General features: G+C 44.2%; 1 protein-coding gene across 1 annotated transcript in view; it reads left to right on the forward strand.

Annotated features, from left to right (window-relative positions):
• Positions 1 to 6,503: 6,503 nt before the first annotated feature.
• The window catches only part of si:dkey-103g5.4 (uncharacterized), a gene marked incomplete at its 5' end in the record, with an annotated part of 116,225 nt that continues 103,370 nt past the window's right edge, over positions 6,504 to 19,358 (forward strand). The window contains one exon of the mRNA XM_062061849.1: positions 6,504 to 6,690. Within this exon, the coding sequence (XP_061917833.1) occupies positions 6,504 to 6,690 (187 nt within the window). The remainder of the gene's footprint in view (positions 6,691 to 19,358) is intronic.

Below are 19,358 nucleotides of genomic sequence, written 5' to 3' on the forward strand. Positions count from 1 at the left end.
CTTTGTAGGTGAGGACCAGTTCAGCAAGTCACTGTTTCCATTCCTCTGATACCTCACAGCCTTCAAGATCAACATCCGCCAAGCCACAGTCTTTAAGCTGCTGAAGGGGATTAGAGGTGGTACCTGACTTGGAGGCTGGGTCACTTCCCTCACAGGTCTGCTGCATACAAACACTCTGTGACAAAGGAAGGTCTTCCATTGCAATACAAGGAAAAACATCTGCTACCTTGGCGTTACGGCGCAGTGTCACAGGTCTCTTTGTTGGGTTCAAGATCTTCATTGGGACCCAACGATCACCCCACATGGGTGTCACGACCCGCCCAACAATGATGTCTCTAGGGGTTGAACAGGAAGAGGTGGGCTCCACAATGACAGTGCTCCCAGGTGACACAGGAGCACTGCTGGGCAGCTTCCCCCAAACTACAGACTCTCCCTGAGGTGCAAGAGTGACAGATTGTCTTAGCTTGACTGTACCAACTTTTTCAGGCATTTCGGGACCAGACCAGCGTGTAATGCGGCTGAGTAGTCCAAGAAACTGTTCACAATTGGGGTCAGAAGTATTGGAGCAGACCAGCTGCCAGTACCTATTATCAGACTTCATTGCCTGTATAATGGGTCTTATGACATTGGTCCCAATGATCATCTCATCTTTCTGCCCTGGAACAAGTAAAGTAGGCACAATGAACTTAGACCCATAAACTTCAATTTCAAGGTCATAAATGCACCTGGGTTGTGTCATAAGGCCACCACAGTCAACAAGGACCACCTTCTCCGGCACAGGCCGAGGACTAGGGAGTAGCCCAACAGCTCTAAGCTTTGACTCCGCCTCCACATTTAGCGTGCATGACATGCTACCTGAATCAAGCATCCCTCTTAAAACAGACTGGCCCCCCACAGACACTGGAGCATAAAACAACTCACTAGCTCCTTCCACTCCATGGGAACCCACAACAATCACTGTTTTGTCATCAGAAAGGCTACTACAACAGTTCATATAGGTCAATTGCACATCTTCATTTTCACTGAGGGTGCTACTAGCATCGCCCATGCTACCCCTCTCACGGGTTAGTTTAAATCAGCATTGGGTGGAAAAGATGGCGGTATAGCCGGAGAATGTGAGGCCTGTGGGCACTCACGCTTCATGTGACCAGGTCTCAAACAGTTGAGGCACAATCTGTAGAGCTTACAGTGTGCATGAGTTGAATGTTCACTGGAAGTACATACTCGACACGTGACTGCCACAGAACTTTGATGGTTTCTGGGTTGACCAGTCTGACGGGTGCCTGACCTTTGGCCTCCTGGTCTTTGATTGTTAGCCAAAGATGCATTGCACAAAGACAGAACCTTATCAAACATGGCCACAACTTGAGCACCAGGGTCGTTAGCTGGTGGGTCAAAAGCGGCCGGCGCCACATTGACAGCAGAAGATGGGTGGAATGGGGAGGTGGACTGATGTGCGACAGCCACAAGTGCATCAGGAGGCTGACTGCAAGAAAGGCCAGGGGAAGGTTGAGGAACAGAAAGCAACAACTGTTGGCGTGCTACCGAGACAGCCTGCGGCGAAGAATAATCAGTCACTGGGCTTTGATTGTAAGCTGAGAAGCCCATCACACATTGAGACTGGGCTGCTGTCGTTCTAACCTTTCTTATATGAGCATCCAGACGCTCCTGAACCTCAGCTGCCGTCCACTGCTCAGGCGTCTTTAGTTGAAACAACAAGGCAAGATGAGGGTCAGGACAGTGGTTAATAAACATCATGACAACTTCAGCACTGAGGTCCTCAACATATTTGCCCCGCCTATGGAGACACTCATCAGCAGCATCAATGGACTTGTTAAGACGGATCCAGTAGTCCATAGCACTCTCACCAGAATGGGGAATAGTGCAGTAAAAGTCTTTCATAGGCAAGTTAGAATATGATAGCTCACTGAAGTTACCTTTCAAAATGTCAAACACTGCAGTGGGCTGGTCAGCTGTATTCAGTTCAGGGCGGCTGCGCAGCGACACCTTTACAACATCCCTCGCTTTGCCTGTTAGTCTGGACATAATTAGCTCAAACATTTCATGTGGACTGTCACATTTTACTCTATTTAGGTAACATTTCATCATGTCTACCCATTCATGAATTGAGAACACATCAGCATTATCGCCCCTAAAGTAAGGTGGTGCTTTGACGTCAGGCTGCACAACAACTTTCACTTGTGGCGAACCATCATGCCTGGAGGAAGGGCTCACAGCGGTGGACTGAGGCTGAAATGCACTTGGCTGGTGCATCATGCTGATGTTGGCAGAGATGTTGTCTCCTATCTGTTTAGCTAAAGTTGTGATCATCTCTCCAAAAGCATCAACAGATATGACTTGTGTGGGTTCACGCACTGCTTGAGTAACTGGCATAGAGCTAGAGATGGGGGTCAGTAGCGGGTTAAAAACTGGTTGGTCTATCACAGGGGTCGGCAACCCGCGGCTCCGGAGCCGCATGCGGCTCCTTGACCACTCTGATGCGGCTCAGCTACATACATGCCGACCCCCCCGATTTTCCCAGGAGATTTATGGATCTCAGTGTCCCTCATAGATTACTCCCAGGGAAAAAATAATCCTATTTACACTCTAATTACTAAATAAAGGGCGTGCCCTAATTGCACTGCAGTAATTGTCCTCTATAGCATTTACATACAGCGTGCCAGTCCAGCCACATGTTGCATGTTGTTATTACTTGCACACACAGGAGACAGCAAAGCATACTTAGTCATCAGCCACACAGCTTACACTGACGGTAGCCGTATCAAACAACTTTAACATTGTTACGTTACAAATATGCGCCACACTGTGAACCCACACCAAAAAAGAATGAAAAACACATTTCTGGAGAACATCCCACCGTAACACAACATAAACACAACACAACCATTACCCAGAATCCAATGCAGCCCTAACTGTTCCGGTCTACATTATACACCCCCGCTACCACCAAATCCCCCCACACATCAACCCCCCCCCTCTCCGTGCGTTGGTTGAGCGGAAGAGTTAGGGCTGCATGGGATTCTGGGTATTGGTACCGTCAGTGTAAGATGTGTGGCTGCTGAGTTAGTACGCCTTACTGTCACTTACGTGAGCAAGCTGAAATTGCATTCTACGTGTGGTCGAGCAGGTACACTGTTAGGGCAGACTATAGAGGGCGCCAAATGCAGTGTTATCACGCTCTGATATTCGGGAGTCTCCCGGGAAAAATGAGAGGGTTGGCAAGTATGACGCGATCAAGCGCCATTCATTCAAAACTCGCGGGCTGCACTAACATCAAATTTCCATATTAAAGTGCGTGCCGGTGCGTGTGTCGGAGACCCCTAGTTAACATAGCACAAAGCGTTTAAGCTTTGTATGCGGTGTTTTTCATTTTAAAATTTTTTTTGTGGCTCCCATTACTTTCTTTAATTTGTGAAACTTGCCAAAATGGCTCTTTGAGTGGTAAAGGTTGCCGACCCCTGGTCTATCATGAAGCTAGGACTGCTTGACACCAACCTACCCCTCCCCATTCCAAATGTGACACTATGCCCACGACCAGCCATTGTAGGAATCTCAAATATTATGCAAATATTTCACTATAACAACAAAGAGAAATCCCCACGAAGGCAGTATAGCAAAACAAGGGCAATAGTGACACAAGTTGACACATAAAAAAACAAAACAACTTCACTGTAAAGCCCACTGTAAATAGCCCCTGACAAATCAATACATAGCACAGCACTGTAGCATGAGAAAAAAAATCCCCCCCTGTGCTATTAGGGCAGGGGTGGGCAATTAATTTTTACCGGGGGCCGCATGAGCAACCCGAGCACTGCTGGAGGGCCACATCGACAATATTTCAATTAAATTTTGCTCAATATTATTTTTGATATATACCGTAAGATAAATAATAATAATAATAATTAATAATAATAGTAATACTTCAACATAGTGTATGTAACAGCATTCCATGACTAATATAAATAAATTAAAATTAATAATAAATGACAGTAAAATAAGCACACGTATGACTGAGGAGTCATAGTGTAACTTTGTGTGATGTTTGAGTTGTCCGACTTTTTGTGTGGCCATAAACGCACCAGTGGTTTAGTGCTATGCGTGTTGGTGACAGATGACAAGTTGGTTTTGGCCTGGTTTGTACGGCAGAAAATGACTAGTTTTTCGAGATAGAAGTGTTTTACTTATGTTTTTGGTGTGGTTATGGCCGAATATAAACAGTTTTGCTCAATAAAGTGATCGATATAATTCCTGGCCTCGAAGCATCTCGATAGACGTTACAATAATTGAACGGTGTTCAATTGAACGGTGTTGACGAACACCGTTAGGGCCGCTTGTTGTCACTGTCACTCAAAGTTGCATTGCAAAATTACATAGAATAAATATGTTTATTTTGTTTAGAATTCAGATGGGATTTGATTTGGTGCGCGGCATATACTTGCTGCGCGCAGCAGACGCTTGAGCAGTGCGCAATTGCGCAGGCGCGCACCTTAGAGGGAACGTTGCTTGGCAGTCCATGTCTTGTTGGAAACACGCCATTCTTCATCAACTTTTCTCTTTTTAGCGTCTCGGGTGTAAACCGTGCATCACTTGTCGCTGAATGTGCACCTTCACTCGCAGGTTACACACGGACACACGCCCATAAATAATAATTTTCAAAATAAAAGCAGCACAGTTGTATTGCGCGCACGACATAGATGTTTTTTCAACTTTATTTTGTAATTAATGATTGCAGCTGTTCACATTCACTCACAATCACGCACACGCATACGTCCACACGGAAGTAATACAAATAACGATTTTCAAAACAAAAGCAGCACCGTTGTATTGCACACTCGACATAGATACTTTTTAAAATGTATTTTGTAATTTATAATTGGCCTCACGCGGGCCGGACAGGGACGCACAAAGGGCCGGATGCGGCCCGCGGAATGCCCAGGTCTGTATTAGGGCGTATCAAGCCTCTCATAAGCCCACACCGATTAATAGATGAACAGAAAATAAAACACCATCAAAAGGCTTCACTAAACACTCATACAAACAGGCTTGCCCATTCACCACTTTTTTTTCTGCTATGACAGGACTATCTGTCACAAAAATGTTCATAAAATGTACCAGCTGGATATTATAAGTCACCAGCACAAACCTAAACGAGCTTAAATCGCGCACACACACACACTTTAAAACAGCGTGATTTGTCAGCACACCTCGGCGACAGGAAGGGAGAGGGAGGGAGGAGCAGCCGAGTGCAGCGGGCGGGAACTCCAGCAGCTTTCCCGGGCACCAGACGAGCGCTGGTCGGCGATGCAACGGGTCGTACGGCACCAAGTGTAACCGGTGGTCTTTTCCTCTGCGTTGTGTGTCTTTAATGGAACACGACCAACACCATGGATTGCTCAGCTGCACTTTACTGACAATACACAGAATACACACTTGTCGTCAATAACTTTTTTCCCCATTGTCGAGCCCCTCTCACGTTATCGTGGACAAAAGGCAGTACAACAGTGAAATAAACATACCTGACAATACACAGAATACACACTTGTCGTCAATAACTTTTTTTTCCCATTGTCGAGCCCCTACACAAATATAATAATGAAAAAGATAGTGAACTTAAATTCGTAACATGACAATATTTCTGTCGTCGCATGCACGCCTACCTCTCACGTTATCGTGGACAAAAGGGAAGTTGGAAGGCGTGTCCAACGCATATAAAAAGACAGGTGTCACAGTAATTATTGCAGTAGGAGGGACAACGAGACAATGGTTCCACATTGACAAAACATTGAACAATATCCAGGTATTTACATGTAACTTACACATTTTGTGTAATTATAACAATAATAACGCATTATAAAATAAATTATTTACAAGACATAATTGACCCTGTTACATATATATATATATATATATATATATATATATATATATATATATATATATATATATATATATATATATGTAACAGGGTCAATTATGTCTTGTAAATAATGTATTTTATAATGCTTTATTATTGTTATAATTACACAAAATGTGTAAGTTACATGTAAATACCTGGATATTGTTCAATGTTTTGTCAATGTGGAACCATTGTCTCGTTGTCCCTCCTACTGCAATAATTACTGTGACACCTGTCTTTTTATATGCGTTGGACACGCCTTCCAACTTCCCTTTTGTCCACGATAACGGGAGAGGTAGGCGTGCATGCGACGACAGAAACATTGTCATGTTAAGAATTTAAGTTCACTACGTTTTTCTGTATTATATTTGTGTAGGGACTTGACGATGGAAACAAAGTTATTGACGACAATTGTATGTTCTGTATTGTCAGGTATGTTTATTTCACTGTTGTACCCCTTTTTGTCCACGATAACGGGAGAGGGACTTGACGATGGAAACAAAGTTATTGACGACAATTGTATGTTCTGTATTGTCAGTAAAGTGCAGCTGAGCAATCCATGGTGTCGGTCGTGTTCCATTAAAAACACACAACGCAGAGGAAAAGACCACCGGTTACACTTGGTGCCGTACGACCCGTTGCATCGCCGACCAGCGCTCGTCTGGTGCCCGGGAAAGCTGCTGGATTTCCCGCCCGCTGCACTCGGCTGCTCCTCCCTCCCTCTCTCTTCCTGTCGCCGAGGACAACGGCGCGCGCTCCCGCGTGCGCGCGAGGTGTGCTGACAAATCACGCTGTTTTAAAGTGTGTGCGCGTGATTTAAGCTTGTTTATGTTTGTGCTGGTGACTTTATAATATCCAGCTGGCACATTTTATGAACATTTTTGTGACAGTTAGTCCTGTCATAGCAGAAAGAAAAGTGGTGAATGGGCAAGCCTGTTTGTATGAGTGTTTAGTGAAGCCTTTTGATGGTGTTTTATTTTCTGTTCATCTATTAATCGGTGTGGGCTTATGAGAGGCTAGATACGCCCTAATAGCACAGGGGGGAATTTTTTTTTTCTCATGCTACAGTGCTGTGCTATGTATTGATTTGTCAGGGGCTATTTACGGTGGGCTTTACAGTGAGTTTTTTTTTTTATGTGTCAACTTGTGTCACTATTGCCCTTGTTTTGCTACACTGCCTTCGTGGGGATTTCTCTTTGTTGTTATAGTGAAACATTTGCATAGTATTCGAGATTCCTACAATGGCTGGTCGTGGGCATAGTGTCACATTTGGAATGGGGAGGGGTAGGTTGGTGTCAAGCAGTCCTAGCTTCATGATAGACCAACCAGTTTTTAACCCGCTACTGACCCCCATCTCTAGCTCTACGCCAGTTACTCAAGCAGTGCGTGAACCCACACAAGTCATATCTGGTGATGCTTTTGGAGAGATGATCACAACTTTAGCTAAACAGATAGGAGACAACATCTCTGCCAACATCAGCATGATGCACCAGCCAAGTGCATTTCAGCCTCAGTCCACCGCTGTGAGCCCTTCCTCCAGGCATGATGGTTCGCCACAAGTGAAAGTTGTTGTGCAGCCTGACGTCAAAGCACCACCTTACTTTAGGGGCGATAATGCTGATGTGTTTTCAATTCATGAATGGGTAGATATGATGAAATGTTACCTAAATAGAGTAAAATGTGACAGTCCTCCTGAAATGTTTGAGCTAATTATGTCCAGACTAACAGGCAAAGCGAGGGATGTTGTAAAGGTGTCGCTGCGCAGCCGCCCTGAACTGAGTACAGCTGACCTGCCCACTGCAGTGTTTGACATTTTGAAAGGTAACTTCAGTGAGCTATCATATTCTAACTTGCCTATGAAAGACTTTTACTGCACTATTCCCCATTCTGGTGAGAGTGCTATGGACTATTGGATCCGTCTTAACAAGTCCATTGATGCTGCTGATGAGTGTCTCCATAGGCGGGGCAAATCTGTTGAAGACCCCAGTGCTGAAGTTGTCATGATGTTTATTAACCACTGTCCTGACCCTCATCTTGCCTTGTTGTTTCAACTAAAGACGCCTGAGCAGTGGACTGCAGCTGAGGTTCAGGAGCGTCTGGATGCTCATATAAGAAAGGTTAAAACGAGAGCAGCCCAGTCTCAATGTGTGATGGGCTTGTCAGCTTACAATCAAAGCCCAGTGACTGATTATTCTTCGCCGCAGGCTGTCTCGGTAGCACGCCAACAGTTGTTGCTTTCTGTTCCTCAACCTTCCCCTGGCCTTTCCTGCAGTCAGCCTCCCGATGCACTTGTGGCTGTCGCACATCAGTCCACCTCCCCATTCCACCCATCTTCTGCTGTCAATGTGGCGCCGGCCGCTTTTGACCCACCAGCTAACGACCCTGGTGCTCAAGTTGTGGCCATGTTTGATAAGGTTCTGTCCTTGTGCAATGCATCTTTGGCTAACAATCAAAGACCAAGAGGCCAAAGGTCAGGCACCCATCAGTCTGGTCAACCCAGAAACTATCAAAGTTCTGTGGCAGTCGCATGTCGAGTATGTACTTCCAGTGAACATTCAACTCATGCACACTGTAAGCTCTACAGATTGTGCCTCAACTGTTTGAGACCTGGTCACATGAAGCGTGAGTGCCCACAGGCTTCACATTCCCCGGCTATACCGCCATCTTTTCCACCCAATGCTGATTTAAACTAACCCGCCTGTGTATTGAGAGGGGTAGCATGGGCGTTGCTAGTAGCACCCTCAGTGAAAATGAAGATGTGCAATTGACCTATATGAACTGTTGTAGTAGCCTTTCTGATGACAAAACAGTGATTGTTGTGGGTTCCCATAGAGTGGAAGGAGCTAGTGAGTTGTTTTATGCTCCAGTGTCTGTGGGGGGCCAGTCTGTTTTAAGAGGGATGCTTGATTCAGGTAGCATGTCATGCACGCTAAATGTGGAGGCGGAGTCAAAGCTTAGAGCTGTTGGGCTACTCCCTAGTCCTCGGCCTGTGCCGGAGAAGGTGGTCCTTGTTGGCTGTGGTGGCCTTATGACACAACCCAGGTGCATTTATGACCTTGAAATTGAAGTTTATGGGTCTAAGTTCATTGTGCCAACTTTACTTGTTCCAGGGCAGAAAGATGATATGATCATTGGGACCAATGTCATAAGACCCATTATACAGGCAATGAAGTCTGATAATAAGTACTGGCAGCTGGTCTGCTCCAATACTTCTGACCCCAATTGTGAACAGTTTCTTGGACTACTCAGCTGCATTACACGCTGGTCTGGTCCTGAAATGCCTGAAAAAGTTGGTACAGTCAAGCTAAGACAATCTGTCACTCTTGCACCTCAGGGAGAGTCTCTAGTATGGGGGAAGCTGCCCAGCAGTGCTCCTGTGTCACCTGGGAGCACTGTCATTGTGGAGCCCACCTCTTCCCGTTCAACCCCTAGAGACATCATTGTTGGCCGGGTCGTGACACCCATGTGGGGTGATCGTTGGGTCCCAATGAAGATCCTGAACCCAACAAAGAGACCTGTGACACTGCGCCGTAACGCTAAGGTAGCAGATGTTTTTCCTTGTATTGCAATGGAAGACCTTCCTTTGTCACAGAGTGTGTGTATGCAGCAGACCTGTGAGGGAAGTGACCCAGCCTCCAAGTCAGGTACCACCTCTAATCCCCTTCAGCAGCTTAAAGACTGTGGCTTGGCGGATGTTGATCTTGAAGGCTGTGAAGTATCAGAGGAATGGAAACAGCAACTTGCTGAACTGGTCCTCACCTACGAAGATGTATTTTCTAAAGACAAGCTGGACTGTGGCGAGGCAAAGGATTTTGTCCACCGAATCCACCTCACTGATGATCGCCCTTTTAGACTCCCCTATCGCCGTGTCCCTCCAGCTCACTATCATAAGCTGAGAGAGGTGCTGTCTGAGATGGAGTTTAAAGGAATCATCAGCAAGTCAGTCAGTGAGTATGCCTCACCCCTTGTTCTAGTCTGGAAGAAGTCAGGGGAGTTGAGGATCTGCACGGACTTCCGCTGGCTTAACGCCAAGACCGTGAAGGATGCACACCCGCTACCCCACCAGGCTGACTGTCTTGCCGCCCTTGGTGGAAATGCGTTTTTCAGTACCATGGATCTCACATCGGGGTTTTACAACGTCCCCCTCCATGAGTCTGACAGGCGGTATACGGCCTTCACAACACCCTTAGGCCTATACGAGTACAACAGACTTCCCCAGGGCTTGTGCAACAGCCCCGCATCCTTTATGCGGATGATGATCAGCATCTTTGGGGACTTGAACTTTTCCAGCCTCCTCTGCTATTTGGATGACCTGCTTGTGTTTGCTCCATCCGAAGAGGAAGCCCTGAAGCGGCTGGAGAGTGTCTTCCTGCGTCTCAGAGCCAACAACCTGAAACTGGCGCAGAGGAAGTGCTACTTCTTGCGTAGGACCGTGAAGTTTCTGGGTCATGTAGTGAACAGCGGTGGTGTTGCAGTCGACCAGGAGAAAGTCAAAGTCATCTCCGCTTTTGAAAAAAAAGATCTTATGGAGGATGACGGCTGCACCCCATCACAGCGGAAAGTCAAGTCCTTCCTGGGCATGGTGCTGTACTACCAGCATTTCATCCCTGGCTGTTCTTCTCTTGCAAAGCCACTTTACACATTGACTGCAGGACAGAAGAGGAGTGCCAAGAGCTCTTTTGGGCGGAGAAGAGCAGGCACCTTCAGAAAACTGACTCCTCAGGACTGGACTTCTGCTTGTGAGAAGGCGTTTGAGGATCTGAAGAGTGCACTTCTTAATAGTGTGGTGCTGGCACACCCAGACTTTGAAAGGCCCTTCATCCTCTGCACCGATGCATCCCTTGATGGTCTGGGTGCAGTCCTGTCCCAGGTCCCTGATGGCGAAGAACGAGCGAGACCCATTGCTTTTGCAAGCAAAACTCTCAGCCGCAGCCAAGTCAACTACCCTGCTCACAGACTGGAGTTCTTAGCCCTTAAATGGGCAGTTTGTGATAAATTCAGCCACTGGCTCAAGGGTCACAGGTTTACTGTCTGGTCGGATAACAACCCCCTCACTCACATCCTGACTAAGCCAAAACTAGATGCCTGTGAGCAGCGGTGGGTCTCCAAGTTGGCTCCATATAATTTTGAAATTAAGCACATCCCTGGCAGGCAGAATGTGGTGGCAGATGCACTCAGTAGAGACCCATTTGTGACTCCTTTGAGGGAGCGGCTGCTGGGTGAGCCCTATGCTAAGCTGCTGAATCGGGTCTGTGATGTCAGTGATGGATGTGTGCAGGATGCGTTCCGCTTCACTTGCCAGCCACAATCACTGAGGTGTCATCCTCACATTGACACCATTGAAAGTTCAATGTCTGAAGAAGATGTCTCTTCAATCCTTTCTTCTTTGGATGAATGGGACAGTGCTCCTCGCCAGCGTGCTACCTCACTAGCTGACCACCTCACAACATTGGAACCTCCTGGCCAAGACACTTTGCCTTCCCTATCACTTGCTGACCTTCAGTCTCACCAACAAAGAGACCCAGTCATCTTAAGAGCTACTTATTATGTTGATAGAAAACGCAGGCCCTCCAGACGCGAACGTTGTAATGAAAATCAGACAACTCTGAGAGTCTTGAAACAGTGGGATAGGCTGATACTTCTGGATGGCATCCTCTATAGAGTCACAAAGGACCCTTTGACCAAGAAAAAGAGGTACCAGTTTGTTGTGCCAGAGTCCTTGAAGGCAGACGCACTGTCTGGCGTTCATGACCAAGCTGGTCATCAAGGTCAGCCCCGCACTCTTGCTTTAGCTCGCCACCGCTTTTTCTGGTATGACATGGAGAAAGATGTCCGCAGTTACGTGAAACAGTGCCGCAGGTGTGTCCTTAGCAAGACCCCCGAGCCTTCAGCAAGGGCCTCGCTACAAAGCATCAAGACCTCTGCTCCCCTAGAGCTTGTGTGTGTTGACTTTTGGACAGCTGAAGACAGCCACAACAAATCTGTGGATGTTCTTGTAGTCACTGATCACTTTACGAAATTGGCACATGCTTTTCCTTGTCAGGACCAGACTGCAAAGAGGGTTGCTAGGAAATTATGGGACAGCTTCTTCTGCATTTACGGCTTCCCCCAGCGCCTTCATTCAGACCAGGGTGCAAATTTTGAAAGTGAACTGATTGCTGAACTCTTGATGTTGTCAGGAGTTGACAAGTCTCACACTTCCCCCTACCATCCTATGGGAAACGGTGGGACGGAGCGGTTTAACCGAACCTTGGGCAACATGTTGAGATCATTGCCCCCTCGCTCCAAGCAGAAATGGCCCCAAATGATCCAGACAATGACTTTTGTGTATAATTGCACTGTGCATGAGACGACTGGGTTTGCGCCGTTTTATTTGATGTTTGGGAGAACCCCGAGATTGCCGGTAGATCTCCTCTTTAAGAATGTGTTTCGGGATGAGACTGTGTGTGACTATAACATATATGTAAAGTCCCTTTTAGAGGACCTGCATTGTGCCATGACGCTTGCCCAGAAGAACTGCTCTGCTGAGCAGAAGCATCAGAGCAACCAGTACAACAGAAAGGTCAAAGGTCAGCCTCTTTCACTTGGTGACCAGGTGCTGTTGGCAAACAAAGGTGTCAAAGGGAAGCGTAAACTTTCTGACAAGTGGTTGCCTGTTATACACACTGTGGTGGCCTCAAAACCCGACTTGCACATCTACCGGATCAAGGATCCAGAGGGGAATGAACGGGTTGTTCACCGTAACCTGTTGCTCCAGGTTAACTTCCTGCCGTTAGATGGAGCTTTGGATGATGATGCTGGACCAGTGGTCATGCCTGCCACAGCAGTATTTGATGGGTGTGAGTCAGAGGTGTCGGATACAGCAGCTGCAACTGTTGGGACATCCCATGCTGGTTCACTCTTGAGTGCTGATGCTTGTGATGATGGCCGTACTGCCTCATGGGTCCATGAGCAGTCTTCCTTTGATGAGCCTCAGTGTTCAGAGTCTGCTGAAGTAGTCTCCCCTACAGACAGTGGCCATATTGCTGCTCTGGATCCCCCGATAGCTCTACCTGCTCCCTCACTGCAATTAGTCCCAGTTGGTCCACCTCAAACATCTGGTGCTGAGAACCAATTTGCCTCACGGTTTGGCAGAGTCATTAAACCTGTTTACCGTTTAATAGAGTCCCTGGTTCAACTTGAGTCCATATTAGGGGTCGAGCCAGGCTCCCATACTGTTATTAATGTGTGAGATATGACCAGAAAGCTGTTTTATGCTGCTCTTTGTGTCGACTCAATGTTCTGAAAAACTAATGTTTCCCTACTCACCCACAATGTTTGGCCTGTGTATGTGTGGTGTATAAGGCACCTCACCTTGTCTATAGAGTACTATGAGTTCTTGCTAGGCGCCAAGCAAGTCTCTTGTTCTCTTATCCTTTAAATAGGAAGCGTATATTGTTGTTTAATGCAAATTTGTGATTTTCATGGCCATTGTGTTTACACATGCGTACTGTTCTTGCAAACCAGACTTTTGTGTAATTCTTGGGGGGTGAGTGTAACAGGGTCAATTATGTCTTGTAAATAATGTATTTTATAATGCTTTATTATTGTTATAATTACACAAAATGTGTAAGTTACATGTAAATACCTGGATATTGTTCAATGTTTTGTCAATGTGGAACCATTGTCTCGTTGTCCCTCCTACTGCAATAATTACTGTGACACCTGTCTTTTTATATGCGTTGGACACGCCTTCCAACTTCCCTTTTGTCCACGATAACGGGAGAGGTAGGCGTGCATGCGACGACAGAAACATTGTCATGTTAAGAATTTAAGTTCACTACGTTTTTCTGTATTATATTTGTGTAGGGACTTGACGATGGAAACAAAGTTATTGACGACAATTGTATGTTCTGTATTGTCAGGTATGTTTATTTCACTGTTGTACCCCTTTTTGTCCACGATAACGGGAGAGGGACTTGACGATGGAAACAAAGTTATTGACGACAATTGTATGTTCTGTATTGTCAGTAAAGTGCAGCTGAGCAATCCATGGTGTCGGTCGTGTTCCATTAAAAACACACAACGCAGAGGAAAAGACCACCGGTTACATATATATATATATATATATATATATATATATATATATATATATATATATATATATATATATATATATATATGACATAATGTTTTATGTATATGTCCCTCCTCAATAAACATAAATTAAATGAAATATACACAGTATATAATATAGTAAGCTGTGCGCAATTTTTTGTGTCAATCCATTAATTAATTGCAAAATTACATTAATGCGAATTAAAAAAGATAGTGAATTTGTCACGATTGGCTTTGCCGCAGTAGGACCCCAACGCGGAGAAGAAATAGTACGAATAACAAAAAAAAGTGCACTCAAAAAGAAGTGAGATGAAACAACTAAGGATGCACACAAAAGGTGTTGAAGTACAGAAATCGCACAGAAAAAGGTGTGGGGAAGCAACAGTGAACACTACACGCCAAAACACTACTGTGCCCAGCCACAGTAACGAGAAGCGTGAGTGGAGCCAAAGCCGAGGAGATGAACACGACAGGAAGGGTGAACCATCAGGAATCTACGGGCTAAGAGTGAATGGACTGGCGAGATTAAGTAGTCACGAGGAAATGGGTATCAGATGTGCACGCATTTCTCCTCAATTGAGCTAAATTGAATTCTGTCTCTGTTTAATTCCTTGCTTCTTGTCTTGTTCAATAGATGTCATCAGTGTTTGAACCTGACACTTATAAGTAACCGGGTGTTGTGGTCGTATCTCACGGGGTTCACTGTGACATTCACCACGCCAACTAATTGCTGGGATACTCACTCAAATTTAAAATCTCAAAACACTTAAGTTGAGGTCCTACTGTATTTCAAAACAGTTAGCCAATAAATTGCGTGCCTTCTTGACCCATAAAACCCTTCTCCAAGAAAGCAAAGTTGTGTCTGTGAAGTCATTAATCAGTATCGAAGTCGGACTGATAAGAACAAATAGAGTAATATGAGTCACTGCCACCTTACCTCAGAGGCCTCATACATCATTCAGCATGCTAATGAAAGCGATGCCCTCCATCTTTCTGTTGACAGGTAGTCCTGGTCCAGTGTGCACAGTTAGAACTAACAGGATGGTTCCATTAGTTTTCGACATACTGGGAGGACACTGGGAGACTCTGAGGTGTTTGTGGATGTTTGTTTGTCTGCATTCTATTCGTGGGATCAATATCAGTCAATATGTGCAGGAAAAGTCGTCCTGTCAGCCAGGTATGTTTATGATTGTTTGTGCTGTGGCTTTTATTGGATTCTATGTTATTGTGTCGAGGTGTGCCCCAATGAAAAGGCATGAAAAATATAGTGTACATGTTATCGCGTACGTATGTTTTTTTTTTATTTATGTAAACCAAAAAGAGGATAGGGGTGTTATTTGGAATTGGAATTAATAGGCATGGGTACCGAATTCGGTACTTTTATAGGTACCGAACAAGGGCTTTGTTCACACTACAGGTCAATTCTGATTTTTTTGCACATATGGGACTGGTATCAGATTTTTTCATGTCTGTGTGGACTAGGGTTGTACGGTGTACCGGTACTAGTAAAGTAACGCGATACTAATGAATCATATTCGGTGCTGTACCGCCTCTAAAAAGTGCAGGCGAGCATGTTCGGCAGCGCACAATCACGGAGTACTTACGAACAGACACAGGGTGTGGACAGAAAAGGGAGAGTGGACGCATTTTGGCTTAAAAACTAACAATAAAGGTGAAGTTATAACACTGAAACGCCCTCAGGAAGAGGTGCTTTAAGACATGGCTAGCTAGCTAGCGGCTAATGTCCAGCCGCAGTCTGCAGTGTTTTAGCTAATTCTAAATCACTAATCCTCGCCTCCATGGTGAGAAATAAAGTATGTTTCTTACAAGTATCATCCCTGCAGGACGAGGAATAGCTAAACATGCTTCACTACACACCGTAACTCACCGCCGTCACAATATAAACAAACGCCATGGGTGGATCTACACCTGACATCCACTGTAATGATACCAAGTAGAGGAGCGTGTCTAGTCGATACTACTATGATTACATCAATATTTTTTAGCATCACAAAATCTTTTTTCGTTTAAAAAAATGTATATTATGTTTATAAACTCCGGAAATACGTCCCTGGACACAGGGGGACTTACATTATGACCATTGCACGATCCTGTAACTACTTGGTATCGGATTTATACCCAAATTTGTGGTATCATCCAAATCTAATGTAAAGCAGCAAACAACAGAAGAATAAGTGATTATTACATTTGAACAGAAGTGTAGATCGAACATGTTAAAAGAGAAAGTAGGCAGATATTAACAGTAAATGAACAAGTAGATTAATAATTAATTATTAAAATTATAACAAAATTATAACAACATTTTAGAAGGGAAAATGACACAATATGTTACTGTATATGTCAGCCGACTAAATTAGGAGCCTTTGTTCGCTTACTTACTAATAAAAGACTAGTTGTCTAGTACGTTCACTATTTTATTTAAGGACTAAATTGCAATAACAAACATATGTTTAATGTACCCTAAGATTTTAAGTTAAAATAAAGCCAATAATGCCATTTTTTGTGGTCCCCTTTATTTAGAGAAGTATCTAAGTATCAAAATACATTTCAGTACCGGTACCAAAATATTGGTATGGGGACAACCCTAGTGTGAACAGGGAAATTGTGAATTTTTCATACCCGACCTAGGTCTCTTTTGCATGTGAAAATAAATTATGAATATACAGAATATGTGATGCATCGTCAATGTGAAAGATCATTAGTTTTGACCAGAACGTCATCAAAAAGCGATATGCATCATAATTATTCACCAAACGGTTATGAAATAAATAGTTGACGACGGAGCAGAAAACAGGTGAAAATAAAATGTTTTAGGAACTCACATGAAAGTTTTACCACTCGTGCCTCCGACTGCTTGCCCACAGACACGATCTTCAAGCAGACATCGAAGCAAAATATCCTGTAGAACTGCAAGAGCCAAAATACTTGTCCTCTTCTTAATCTTTTACACGCAATAATTCGGTTCAGAAAATGTTGACTTTGATTGCACAAAATCCTTGAAATGAACACAAATGCGCCAGTACTAAGACTGACTAGAGTGGAAGCCATTTTACTCATGACCTCATGTCCGCATGCGGGTCAGATTGCATTCACATTAAATCCCTTTTTTTTTGTAACGTGAACGGTCACTAAAAAGATCGGATTTGACTAAAAAAATCCTAATTGGACATCCGACCACTCAGTGTGAATGTAGCCAAAGTCCGTTGGTTTCTACTGGGAACAGATTCACGTAAAATCAAACGGTGCTATATTTCAATACCTTTGTTGCACCTGACAGAAACTCAGCACTGGCTTAGGCACTTGGCCAGGAAACAAGCAGTTAAGCACTTAGTGGGGACTCGGAATGCCTCCAGATAATGTTACAATTATTTATGCCAGCAAGACAAGAACAAAGGGCTCAAAAGTACAGTAAGGCTTCACTTTTGAAAATATGCTAGCTTGATGCTAATTTACATTAAATTTGCCATGCTAAGGATTAATATAAATTTTACATTTGCGATTTCAACACTTCTAAATTTGGTGATCAAAACTACAACTAAGATGCATGTTACAATAAAACAGCTGGAGTGTAATAAGTACAAACCCCGTTTCCATATGAGTTGGGAAATTGTGTTAGATGTAAATATAAACGGAATACAATGATTTGCAAATCCTTTTCAACCCATATTCAGTTGAATGCACTACAAACACAAGATATTTGATGTTCAAACTCATAAACTTTATTTTTATTTTTTCCAAATAATAATTAACTTAGAATTTCATGGCTGCAACACGTGTCAAAGTAGTTGGGAAAGAGCATGTTCACCACTGTGTTACATGGCCTTTCCTTTTAACAACACTCAGTAAACGTTTGGGAACTGAGGAGACACATTTTTTAAGCTTCTCAGGTGGAATTCTTTCCCATTCTTGCTTGTTGTACAGCTTAAGTTGTTCAACAGTCCGGGGGTCTCCGTTGTGGTATTTTAGGCTTCATAATGCGCCACACATTTTCAATGGGAGACAGGTCTGGACTACAGGCAGGCCAGTCTAGTACCCACACTCTTTTACTATGAAGCCCCGTTGATTTAACACGTGGCTTGGCATTGTCTTGCTGAAATAAGCAGGGGCGTCCATTGCTTGGATGGTAACATATGTTGCTCCAAAACCTGTATGTACCTTTCAGAATTAATGGCGCCTTCACAGATGTGTAAGTTACCCATGTCTTGGGCACTAATACACCCCCATACCATCACACATGCTGGCTTTTCAACTTTGCGCCTATAACAATCCGGATGGTTCTTTTCCTCTTTGGTCAGGAGGACACGACGTCCACAGTTTCCAAAAACAATTTGAAATGTCGACTCGTCAGACCACAGAACACTTTTCCACTTTGTATCAGTCCATCTTAGATGAGCTCAGGCCCAGCGAAGCCGACTGCGTTTCTGGGTGTTGTTGATAAATGGTTTTCGCCTTGCATAGGAGAGTTTTAACTTGCACTTACAGATGTAGCGACCAACTGTAGTTACTGACAGTGGGTTTCTGAAGTGTTCCTAAGCCCATGTGGTGATGTCCTTTACACACTGATGTCGCTTGTTGATGCAGTAAAACCTGAGGGATCGAAAGGTCACGGGCTTAGCTGCTTTGGTGCAGTGATTTCTCCAGATTCTCTGAACCCTTTGATGATATGACGGACCGTAGATGGTGAAATCCCTAAATTCCTTGCAATAGCTGGTTGAGAAAGTTTTCTCTTAAACTGTTCAACAATTTGCTCACGCATTTGTTGACAAAGTGGTGACCCTCGCCCCATCCTTGTTTGGGAATGACTGAGCATTTCATGGAATCTACTTTTATACCCAATCATGGCACCCACCTGTTCCCAATTAGCCTGTTCACCTGTGGGATGTTCCAAATAAGTGTTTGATGAGCATTCCTCAACTTTATCAGTATTTATTGCCACCTTTCCCAACTTCTTCGTCACGTGTTGCTGGCATCAAATTCTAAAGTTAATGATTATTTGCACAAAAAAAAAAGTTTATCGGTTTGAACATCAAATATGTTGTCTTTGTAGCATATTCAACTGAATATGGGTTGAAAATGATTTGCAAATCATTGTATTCCGTTTATATTTACATCTAACACAATTTCCCAACTCATATGGAAACGGGGTTTGTACAACACTGACAGTGTAAACACTCAACAAAAAGTTTACACATATTGTAGGGCTGAACAAAAGAAAAGACTGGCACATTCAGCTTAATGGCAAAGACTACTTCTTCGCTAAGGCAACACGCAGTAGTCTACAGACTACTGCCATCTAACGCCTTGGAATTGCAACTTCATGCAA

The sequence above is a fragment of the Entelurus aequoreus genome, linkage group LG10, assembly GCF_033978785.1.
Source record: "Entelurus aequoreus isolate RoL-2023_Sb linkage group LG10, RoL_Eaeq_v1.1, whole genome shotgun sequence".
NCBI lineage: Eukaryota > Metazoa > Chordata > Actinopteri > Syngnathiformes > Syngnathidae > Entelurus > Entelurus aequoreus.